The sequence below is a fragment of the Neovison vison genome, chromosome 7, assembly GCF_020171115.1.
Source record: "Neovison vison isolate M4711 chromosome 7, ASM_NN_V1, whole genome shotgun sequence".
Classification (NCBI taxonomy): Eukaryota; Metazoa; Chordata; class Mammalia; order Carnivora; family Mustelidae; genus Neogale; species Neogale vison.
The window spans coordinates 50,492,044-50,503,993 of record NC_058097.1 but is presented as its reverse complement, the minus strand read 5'-3'; the positions used below and the strand labels follow the sequence as shown (position 1 = coordinate 50,503,993).

General features: G+C 49.8%; 1 protein-coding gene across 1 annotated transcript; it reads right to left on the bottom strand.

Moving 5' to 3' along the window:
- Positions 1 to 325: 325 nt before the first annotated feature.
- Positions 326 to 7,007, bottom strand: LOC122911793 (zinc finger protein 883-like). Its single transcript, XM_044256814.1, is given in 4 exon segments — positions 326 to 650; positions 652 to 2,198; positions 4,451 to 4,552; positions 6,918 to 7,007. Coding segments are annotated over 4 exon segments (1,908 nt in total). The 5' UTR covers positions 6,952 to 7,007; the 3' UTR covers positions 326 to 425.
- Between the last annotated feature and the right edge of the window lie 4,943 nt (positions 7,008 to 11,950).

The window sequence follows — 11,950 nt, the reverse complement described above, 5'->3', positions numbered from 1 at the left end:
TTTAAAAAAACTTCACAGAGACCTTGTTAAAGATATCAGATGATGTCTCGTTCCATTTACACCACCCTCTGGGGACGCCATAAGACTGAAAAATAGGGGGGAAGCTGAGATTTTAGGAGGGAGCTCCTAAAATGATCAGAAGGTGTCCCAGCAGGTGATCAATGGCACCAGCTCCTTGTAGGAAACAGAGAAGCAACTCTCTCTCACAGTATATGGTGTTAGGGTTCCTCTCTGGGAGGAAGTTACTGGTGCTGATGAAGGCTGCACTGAACCCAGCATCAGAATCGCCCACGGTCTAATTTCTTAGGCTTTCTGGTCAGCAAGAGTTCTCGGAATATCAGCAAGCTGTGTGCTCCATGCAAAGGGTTTCTCAAAATCATTGCAGACGTAGGTGCTGTGCATAGCGTGAAGCCTCCGGTGTTTAGTCAGGAGTGAACTCCAGCTGAAATCCTCCCCACATTCCTTACACACATAGCGTTTTCCACCCATGTGAACCTTCTGGTGTTGAATAAGGTGTGAAATCTGGGTGTAGGTTTTTCCACAGTTGTTACATTTATAGGGTTTCTCTCCGGTATGGGTCCTTTGATGCTGAATAAGGTGGATGCTCTGGTTGAAGGCTTTCCCGCATTCCTTACAGGCATAGGGTTTCTCGCCAGTGTGAATTCTCTGATGCTGGGTGAGGGAGGAGTTGTGACTGAATGTTTTCCCACATTCTCTGCACTTGTAGGGTTTCTCGCCCGTGTGGATTTTCTGATGTTCGATAAGGTGGGTGCTCCGGCTGAAGGCTTTCCCACAGTCGCTGCACTCATAAGGCTTCTCTCCAGTGTGAATCCTCTGGTGTTGGATGAGGTGGGAAATCTGGGTATAGGCCTTCCCGCAAACTTTACACTCATAAGGCTTCTCCCCAGTGTGAATCCTCTGGTGGCGGGTGAGCGAAGAGTTCTGGCTGAAGGTTTTTCCACATTCGTTACATTTGTAGGGCTTCTCACCAGTGTGAATTGCCTGGTGTTGTGTGAAGGACGAGGTGTGACTGAAAGCCTTTCCACATTCATTACATATGTAGGGTTTTTCTCCCATGTGAACACTCTGGTGCCTCATGAGGTGGGAAATCTGTGTATAAGCCTTCCCACACTCATTACACTCATAGGGTTTCTCACCAGTGTGAATTCTCTGATGCTGAGTCAGGGATGAACTGTGGCTAAAGGCCTTTCCACACTCGGAGCACTCATAGGGTTTCTCTCCCGTGTGAACTCGCTGGTGCTGGGACAGGGATGAGCTGTGGCTGAAGGTTTTCCCACACTCGTTACATTTGTAGGGTTTCTCTCCGGTGTGGATGGTCTGGTGCTGAGTCAAGGAGGAAGTGTGACAGAAGGCTTTGCCACACTCGGCACATTTGTAGGGCTTCTCCCCTGTGTGGATTTTCTGGTGGCGGGTGAGGTGGGACACCTGTGAGTAGAACTTCCCACACTGGTCGCATTTATAGGGTTTTTCCCCAGTATGGCACCGCTGGTGTTTAATGAGGGAGGAGCTCTGGGTGAAAGCCTTCCCACATTCCTTGCATTTGTATGGCTTCTCTCCAGTGTGGATCCTTTGATGCTCAGTAAGCGATGAGCTCTGAGTGAAGGTCTTGCCGCACTCACCGCACACGTAGGGCTTCTCTCCCGTGTGTATGATGTGGTGCTGAATGAAATATGAGCTGTTGCTAAATGCCTTCCCACAATCATTGCACTTGTAGGGTTTCTCTCCTGTGTGAATCCTCTGGTGCAGAATATAGTCTGAATGGTAAATGAAGGTTTTCCCACATTCTATGCAGTTAAATGGCTTCTTTTCTATGAAGGTTCTTTGGCATTTCAGGATCTTTCTTGGTCCATTCCTCTTCCGAGTTCTCTCTCCCACCAGCCCTCTTTGCTTCTTGATGAAGGCTGAGGTCTGTCTGAAGCTCTGCCCCAGCTTGAGACACCCCATGCCTCTCTCCCCACAGATGGTTTCCTTGCAAGGAGCAAACAAACACCTCAAACGCCTCTCTTGCTTTTCCTGGTCCTCCAACCGACAGCTCCAGGCCCAAGATCCCCCCAGCCTGGCATCTCCAAGCACTGCCCTTAAAAGCCCCTCCCTCTTTCCCACAGGGGAAGTGGCCTCTTCAGAAATGCTCTCTCTCAGAAGTGTCTCCTGAGGTGTTGTAGAGCTGGTATCCAAGGCTGAAAGACATGGAAAATGTGACTATCATCTGCGTCAGGACCAAGGACACTGATTAAGTTGAACTGACACTGGAAAACTTTAAAAGGCAAGTTTCAAAGTTTAGGTAGCTCTTTCAAAAGGCAAGGGAGATTTGTGTTGTGACATGGAAGGATGGCTTCCAAATACCCTAAAAATAAAAATATGTTAAAAAATTTTTTTTTACCTATTTATTTGAGAGAGTAAGCAAGCGAGGGCATGAGCATGGGGAGCAGCAGAGGGAAAGGGAGAAGCAGACTCCCCCACTGAGCAGGGAGCTTGATGCAGGGCTCGATCCTGGGATCATGACATGAGCAAAAGACAGACACCTAACCAACTGAGCCACCTAGGCACCCCCACCCCCCACCAAGTTGGAACATTTTGACTTTATTATTATTTACTTTTTTATTGTGGTAAAATACATACAACATAAAATGTGACATTTAGGTCATTTTTAGGCGTGCTGTTGGGTTGCATGTGAGCACTCATGCTAGGGTGCAATCACCACCACCATCCACCTCCAGAACCTTTTCATCTTCCCTGACTGAAACATTGTACTCATTAAAAACTAACGCCAGCTGCTCCTTCCCCAGCCCCTGGGCACCACCACTCAACTCTGGTTCAATGAATTTGCCTACTCTAGGCACCTCATGTAAGTGGAATCATACAATATTTGTCATTTTGTGTCTGGCTTATTTAATTTAGCATCATGTCCTCAAGGTTTTTCATGTTGTTATTATTTACTTTTGTAATTAAAAAAAGGGGGGTTCAGTTGGTTAAGTGTCTGCCTTCATCTCAGGTCCTGATCCCAGGGTCCTGGGATCGCGCCCTGCATTGGGCTCCCTGCTTGGCGGGAATCTTGCTTCTCCCTCTACCACTCCCCCTGCTTGTGTTCTCTCTCGCTGTGTCTCTCTCTGTCAAATAAATAAATAAAATCTTTTAAAAAATATAGTAAAGCTTTGGGGTAAAATGAGAAAAGTAAATTTTTTTGAGAGATAAGCAGCATTATGAGGAGAGTTTCATTTCCTGCCTTATTCTTATTTAGATTTTCAAAGTTTCAGTGATGAACACACATAACTTTAATTTGATCAAGAGATATTAATACATAGGGGCACCCGGGTGGCTCAGTCAGTTAAGTGTCTGCCTTTGGCACAGGTCACGATCTCAGGGTCCTGGGATTGAGCCCCGTGTCAGGCTCCCCACTCAGCAGGGAGTCTTCTTGTTCCTCTGCCCCTTTCCCTGCTTGTTCTGGCTCTCTCTCAAACAAATGAAATCTTTTTTAAAAAAGGTCAATAAATATTAAATATGTGTGAGGCCTTTGCAGCACAATATTGCAATTTGGAGAAAGGGAAGTATAGAGAAGAGATGATAAGCAGGAAGCATATCCATGTGGGATTTGTTGGAGGGGATGGATTTTTTGATGCTAGTAGATCTGTTCTTGGGACCCCTATTAATTGCATACCTGTTACGTGCTAACCACAGTGCTAGGGTTTGCTGTCAGGGGTACTAGGGAGCCATAGGGGGGCTGTGAGTAGGGGAGGAGTGGGATTAGCTCCAGGTGTGGAAAAACCCCTCTCAGGCTGTGTGAGATGAACGGGGGGCTGGGAGGTGAGGGAGGAGGCTGGGCTGAGGGTCTGGCCAAGGGAATCTGAGGCCCGAGCCAGGGTTGTGGGAGACAGCACAGCAGTCTGGGAAAAGTTAGGGGGCAGGAGGGCAGCACTGGGGACCAATGGGCTGTGGTGAAGGGGAAGGAGGGGGCAAGTCTCACCCCACAACATGGTGGACAGTGATGGAAACAAAGAAGCTCCAACCCCCTCCCCTCATGGAGTTCATGGGCCAGTGGGGGGCAAACATCTGGACTCCTGTCCCCCAGCATGTCCAGTGGGGTCCCACTTTTGGGTCCCTACACAGATGATTCCCGATAAAGAATCACTGTAGCCTATTCTGACCAGGGGAGTTACGACGTGCCAGGTGCTGGGCTATACTTTTACGTGTTCATTCATTCATCTTTTCCAACCCAGGGTACTATTACTGACCCCATTTTGCAGGCGAGGAAATCAAGGCACAGAGGGGCAAAATGACCTGCCCGAAGGTCACAGAGCCAGGAAGTTCTGGGGCTGGGATTTGAGCCCACAGCCCATGACTATGGCTGTGTGCGATGCTGCCTCATTTTTGTCACTGATCCAGACAGACAGGGCAGGCAGATAGCTCACATCTGCTGGACGAACTCACCCACCTGGACAGGCAGCTAGCTGGGCTTCCCTCTTCTCCATTCTGGGCTCCTCCCCTCGCTCCAGACAGGAGATCACGTCAGGTTTGGACCCAGGAGGCCCGGCCCCTGGAAAAGATACCAGATTTGGCCATGGCTGGAAGTCATCAGGAGGCCTCAGAGCTCAGCCCCAGGCCCTGGGTCTGCAGGGGAGCTGTATACATTGGGTGCCTAGTGATGAGAAACTCTAATGTTCCAGGAGTGTGGGCGGCTTAGTTGGTTAAGTGTCTGACTCTGGGTTTCAGCTCAGATCGTGATCTCAGGGTCCTGGCTCCATGCTCAACGGGAAGTCTACTTGAGATTCCCTTTCTCTCTCCTCCTTCTGTCCCTCCCCCCACTCAAAGTCTCTCACTCTCTCTAAAATCAGTTAATCAATCAATCAATCTTTGGTTCTGTGCTGTTCAAGCTGAGTGTGAGGTACACACTGAAATTCAAAGACTGACTTATCAAGAAGAAAAATAGAAAAATATCATCAATAATTGGCACATTGATTATCATCTCAACAGGTGCCAAAATGACCATTTTTTGGATGGACCAGGTACAAGAAAATACATACCTAAAATTAATCTCATCTCTTTCTATCTCCTTTTTTTTAATGCCTGCTGTCTTTGAGACCACACTGATTTCCCTTTTCCCAGAGTGGGTTGAACAGGGCTCTCCTAAAATTTCGTCCACAGAAACTGCAGAATGTGACCCTACTCAGAAACAGGGGCTTTGCAGCTGTAATTAGTGATGAGGTCCTCTGGGAGCAGGCTGGGCCCTGAGTCCAAAGACCGGTGTCCTTGTTTGAAGAGGAGAGACACACAGACACATGTGGAGGGAAAAGGTCATGTGAAGATGGAGGCCAAGATTGGGGTGAGGGGGTACAGGGCAAGGAACAGCAAGTGCTGCCAGGAGCCTCCAGAAGCTGCATCCAGGAAGGACTCTGGCCTGGACCCTCCAGAGGGAGCAGGGCCCTGATCACGGCTGGATTTTGCACTTCTGGCCTCTGAACTGTGAAGAAATATATTTCTGCAGGGGACAGGCAAAAGCAACCTCACTCTTTACACCTAACTTGTGCAGAAAAGGGGTCACACCAGCAGGCTCTCCTTGGAAAGGCCTGCTTACAAGGCAGCCTGCAGCTGGCGTCTGGACAGCTGGGATTCAGGAGGGTTCTCAGTGTTCCCTGACTGACAGAAGGGCTCCCCGTGCCCAAGCTGCTGGGCGCACAGCATGGTTTCTGATGAACCCCTGCTTTCCTTTGGGAAGTCTAGAGTTTGGCCGCAGACGTGACTGGACCTCAGTGAAAACCCTGGGCGCTGACTGCGGAAGGGTGGGGGTGGAAGGTCTCTAACGAGCGTCCCCTGGTGGGCAACACCTCACACGTACTGTCACATCCTGTTGGATGTCCTGTGTGACTCCTTGGGGAGGGGACTCTGGCCTGGTCTCCCCTAGACATCACCCCACATGGCTTATCTCTTAGCTGACTGCGCTTGGTGTCCTTTCACTGCAGTGTGAGTGCAACTGAGGCCTGGGGGGCCTCCCTCCTCAAGCCCCCAAACCTGGGGGCTTACCTGGGGGCTTTCCTGCAGTCCCTGATGCAGAAGTTTATGGTGAGTTTTTTGTTTTTGGTGAGTTTGTCCAGTGAAAGTGTGTGAGTGAGGACGGCTGAGGAAGGAGTTTCAAAGCACCAGAGCTTACAGGGAAAAGGCCAGATAGAAGAATCAGAAAAAGAAGTTGAGGAGAGATGGAGGTGGCCAGACAGACAGCTGAAGAGGCCAGAGTGGGTCAGGGCGGGGCTGTAGGGACAGAGAGGAGGGGATGGGTAGAGACTGTTGGGAGGCAGAGAGGATATGAGGGGCTGTTGAGGAGGGGGTAGGGAGGAGCGAGGATGGGGCTGGGGGTGTCTGGTCTGGGGGCAGGGGCCCAGGGGAGGAGGAACAGGACAGTGTGGAGATGCGGAGCTCAGGGTGAGGGTGACAAATGTGAAGGGCGTTGACGGGGTGCAGTAGGTGGGTGGGTGGACAACACAGGACTAGAGAGACATATTTGGGGAACAGCATTTCTGTGCCTTTGAAAGATGGAGCCAGACGACTGGAGGACATCCAAGGATGCATCTGGAGTCTGAGATTCTAGAACAGGCATTGCAGGGAAGACCCTGAGGTCACCACACATGGAAAGGGAAGCAAGAAGAGAAGGTGGGGGCACAGGTTGAGGATTTTGCAGGACAGGCAGAGGACTTGGGGCCCTGGGGGACACAGAGACTCTAGGAGAAGCGGTGGAGAGACAGAGGGACAGACAGAGGCCAGGCGAGAGGGACCAGTGAAAAGAGCAGAGAGGGCACCCCATGACCTCAGCAAATGCCCACTGTTGAGCAGTGGGTGGGCACAAAAGAGATGAGAGCAGAAGCGGGGCCATCACGCCTCTTCCTGGGAAGGCAGGGGCAGGGCCTCACCCAGGGAAAGAAGGTTCCGGTAGTTCTCCAGCATCACATCCCAGTACAGCTCCCTCTGGCCAGGCCCCAGCTGGCCCCACTCCTCCAGGGTGAAGTCCACAGCCACATCCTTAAAGGTCAATGATTCCTGCAAGGGCCAATTTTACATGGTGGAGGGGCACATCCTTCTAGAACTCTGGGCCCAGAGAGGTCATGGGTCAAGAGCCTACCATCGCTAGTGGTTGAACCAGCTCTTAGCATTTCAGGCTGGAACATACAGACTCAGCAGGTTTGAGAAAACTGAATTAAAATGGCCCACAGAAATGTAGAAAATCTGGGGCAGCTACTAGCCCAGAGGTTCCTTGGCAGGTGGAAAAAGCTTCCTTTTGTGTGACTCTTTACTGCCATCTGTTGGAAAGTCTTTATAATATGCCAATTATTTTAGTAAATCATTGTTTACTGCCATCTGCATGAAAACTGCCATTATGTACCAGTGTATGAGGTATATGATGTGAACCCCGCCACTGAGAAGAGGCACCCTTGTGCAGTGCACAACCTGCACACCTGTATATGACATCCTTAAAAAACACTTTTTTAAAAATCAAGACATGTGTGCAAGAGTGATAACTAAGTGGCACTCCATCCCAGACCTGCACTGGGATCCCAATCCCCATCCCTGACTCCAAGGATAAGGCTCCAGAGCGAAGCAAAACCATCCACTGCCCACCTCTTTTGGCAACTCATAGTCCGCTGAGCATTAGAGTGGTTTTTAGACCGGGTCATAAAGTCCCAGCTCAGGGCATCCTGCCCTTCCTTCTCTCCTCCTCCCAGCACTTCCCAGGCTCACAGCCCCTCCCACCATAGTCTCTTCCCCATGCCTGGCAGGGGGAGAAATCTTCAGCCAATAGGCAGAGATGCGATGGCCCTCTGGGGTTCACAAAATCATCCTGGGGATGGGGAAGCCCGAACTCACCTGGTCCTCAGCCATCAGGGTCCTGTGGCCCTTGCAGGGTCCTGGGCATGTGTCTCCAGGAGAAAAGACCAGGTCTGAGTCTGCAGAGCTGGAGGAGGAGACTGGAGCACAGAGAGGGTCAGTTCTGGCTCAGACAGACAGATAAACGTTTTCCCAAAGATGCCTCATAACAGAGGGGACCCTCTATACTAACAACCGGTAGCAATCAGGCACCTCGGCTCACTGCACCCACATAACAGCTCCAAAAGATGACGCTAGAATTATCCCGAGAGAAGGAAATAGAAGAACTAGAGGTCAACGCCCTTGCTCAAGGTCAGAGATTTCAAGTGTCAAACTGGGACTCACACTCAGAAGTCTGGCTGCAGAGCTAAGCCATCTTTTCATTCTTACTTTTTTTTTTCCTTGTGGTTAAATGCATATAACATGTAACATAACATCTTAACGCCTTCATTTTTTAAAAAAATATTTTATTTATTTATTTATTTGTTGGAGAGAGAGCAGAACCAGAAGGAGCAACAGGCAGAGGGAGAAGCAGGCACCCCACTGAGCAAGGAGCCTGATGCAGGACTCAATCCCAAGACCCCAGCATCGGGACCTGAGCCGAAGGCAGATGCTTAACCAACTGAGCCACTCAGGTGTCCCCACTTTAATCACTTTAACTGACACAGTTCAGTGGCATTTAAGATGTTCACAATGTTGTGCAACCATCATAACAATCTGGTTCCAGAACATTTTCATCATTGCCCTAAAAGGAATCGTTAACCAGTCACTCCCAAATATCCCTATTCTGTCCCAGCCCTCTGATGCCAGCCCCTGAAAACTACTCATCTTTCTTTCTTTTTTTAAAAAAGACTGGTTTATTTATTTTACTGAGGGGTTAGGGATAGAGGGAGAGGGACAGAGTCCTAAGCAGACTCTGCACTGAGCGCAGAGCCTGACTTGGAGCTCAATCCCATGACCTTGAGATCACCACCTGAGCTGAAACCAATCACTTAACTGACTGCGTCACCCAGGCACCCCTCATCTTTCTTTTTTTTTTTTTAAAGATTTTATTTATTTATTTGACACAGAGAGAGATCACAAGTAGTTGGAGAGGCAGGCAGAGAGAGAGAGAGGGAAGCAGGCCCCCACTGAGCAGAGATCCCAATGCAGGGCTCGATCCCAGGACTCTAAGATCATGACCTGAGCGGAAGGCAGAGGCTTTAACCCACTGAGCCACCCAGGCACCCCTCATCTTTCTATCTTAATGGATTTGCCTATTATGGACCTTTCCTATGAATGGAATCATATAATATGTGGCTTTTTGTATTCGGCCTCTTTCATTTAGCATACTGTGTTCCAGATTCATTCATGTTCCACCACGTATCAAGTCTTCATTCCTTTTTTTTTAAAAAAGATTTTATTTATTTATTTGACAGAGAGAGATCACAAGTAGGCAGAGAGGCAGGGAGAGAGAGAGGAGGAAGCAGGCTCCCTGCCAAGCAGAGAGCATGATGCGGGACTTGATCCCAGGACCCTTAGATCATGACTTGAGCCGAAGGCAGAGGCTTAACCCACTGAGCCACCCAGGCACCCAAGTTTTCATTTCTTTTTGTGTCTGAATAGTATTCTGTGGCATGGATCTACCCTTTTTTGCAGAGCTCCTTCTTTAAGAAAAAAAAAAAAAAGGTGTAGAGTTCAATGCGGTTCTTGAACTTGTGACCCTGAGATCAAGACCTGAGCTGAGATAAAGAGTCCAAATGAGCCACTCAGGTGCCCCTACAGAGCTCCTTCTATCTGCCTTACAAATCCAGCATAAGGATCCTGATCTCTCTTAAGATGTTGTTTGAAGAAATGTCCCACCTGTTGAAATAAAGTTTAAAAGACCCTGCAAAAAACCTCCCAAAAAACAACAACAACAAAAAACTCTGCCAAAGAAGAATTGGTGTTTGGACTATGGTCACTTCTGTTTATTCATCAGATATGCTCTGAGACTCATGTGAGAGTGACGGGCTCATCTGAGGACATAATAACGAGCGAGATGAGGCTCTGCCCTAAAGGGGCTCCCCACCTGGTGGGGGAGACAGGCCTGGATATAGGCCAGATGGTTGGTGGAGCAATGGCCCCACTCTTGTATCTTGTGCGATGAACCTGTGATGTGATTAAGTTAAGTGCCTCTAAATAGGAAGATTATCCTGGATTATCTGGTGGGGCCTAAATGCAATCATAAATCTTAGAAGAGAGAGGCAGGGGGGTATTTGATCGGGAGGAGAAGGCCAAGTGAAGGAAGTAAAGAGGAGCAGAGTCAGAGAGAGAAGACACTATCTCTCTGGCTTTGAAGCTGGAAGAAGAGGCCTCATCTAAGAAACAAGCAGCTTCTAGAAGCTGCGGGAATATGGCAAGGAAACGGATTGTCCCCTAGAGCCCACAAGGGAGCACCACTCTGTTGACACCTTGATTTCAGCACGGTAAAACCCACTGCAGACTTCTGACCTCCTGAACTGTAAGAGAACACATTCGTGCCGTTTAAAGCCACCAAGTTTGTGGTCACTTGTTACAGCAGCAACAGGAAACTAAAACAGTCCAGAAATAAGACGCAGCATCGCACCTGTTTCCAGTTACAGAGGAACGCCAGCAGCTGAAGGCTGAAACCAGTGGGCGAAATTCTGATGAGGAAATGAGAAGCAAAGTCTTACAGACTCTCCCCTATGTCCTCGTAAGTTACTTAATAATCACAAAAAGAAGGTAACTTTAGAACAGAAATGCCTGGCGGACACCACCACAGCCAAGTGATCAAGACGCACATGACCTGTGATGGGCAAACATGACGGGCTCCTGCTCTGATGAGACACTGCGTCACCCTGAATTTAGGTATTCCCGCCAAACCTAAATCTAAAAGAGAGGAAACACCGAACAAATCCAGACCAAGGACATTCTAGAAATACCTGGTCTGTAATCTTCAGAATTGCCAAGATCATCAAAATCAAAGAAAGACTGAGGAACTGCGTCTGGTTCACGGAGACTAAAGGGCCCTAACAACTTACCCAGTGTGTGGTGTGGGCTTTGCTTTTGCCATTAAGTACATTACTGGGACAGTCAGCAAAATCTGAGGGTCTGCAGATTAGCTAACAGTTTTTATCGATGTTACTGTCCTGCTGTGTGATCATGGTGCTGTGGTCTTGGAAGATAATGGCCCTGTTTTTAGAAACAGACACAGACTCGGAAGAGGGGCCGCAGACACACAGAAAGAGGGACTGAAAGGGGTTTGGGAGGGTGGGGGGAGAACACAGAGCGATTAGAGACCCAGAGAAAGGGTGGCATTCTCAGGATAAGGACAGAGACCGAGGGCGTGACTGTGCAGAGTACGCGGTGGGGTTTCGGGGCAAACACCCCAGGCCGACCACTGGGATCTGCGAGAAGCCGCCTAGTCTGTTTCTTCACCAGCGAAGTATGGAAATGCACAGTCTCCCTCCTGGGAGATCGCACAGTTCCGCGCTCGCTGACTCCTGGCAAACAGCAGGCGCCCAATTCCTGCGCGTTGAGATCCTCCGGCTGGCAGCGGCGCTCTGGGGCCCGCCTCGCAAGAGATAGGAGGGGGCGGGACACCGCACAGCATGGCCCCAGGCAGGACTCGGGCCCGCCGTCCTGAGCACCCACCAGCCTGTCCCGCTCCGCCCGCACCCACCCGCTCCCGCCTCTAGGTTGGGACTCACCTGTGAGCCCCCGCGGGTTGCGGAGAGTGGCCAGGCCTTCCCTCCCTCTGGCGGGCCGCGGAATGCGCCTGCGCGGTAGTTGTCTCGGTACTGTCAAGCCCCGACGCGACTTCGCAGCTGGACTACATTTTCCAGAAGTCATAGCGGGCTCACGCTCCTCCCGGCCTCAGGTCTCTAATGCCAGGGAATGTTGGGAAATGGAGTCTGGGAGAACGATGTCGGGCAGGAGGGAACCTGGTATTGAGAAATGTCTGGCTGTACAGACACAGCGAACACACCCATTTTAGCCAGTCTTTTCGCTGCCCTTCACAGGAGGGGACATCATAGCCCATTTAACCCATCTAACAAATTTTACCCCTGTAGTTGAAGTCCACAGGACAGTTGGCCCC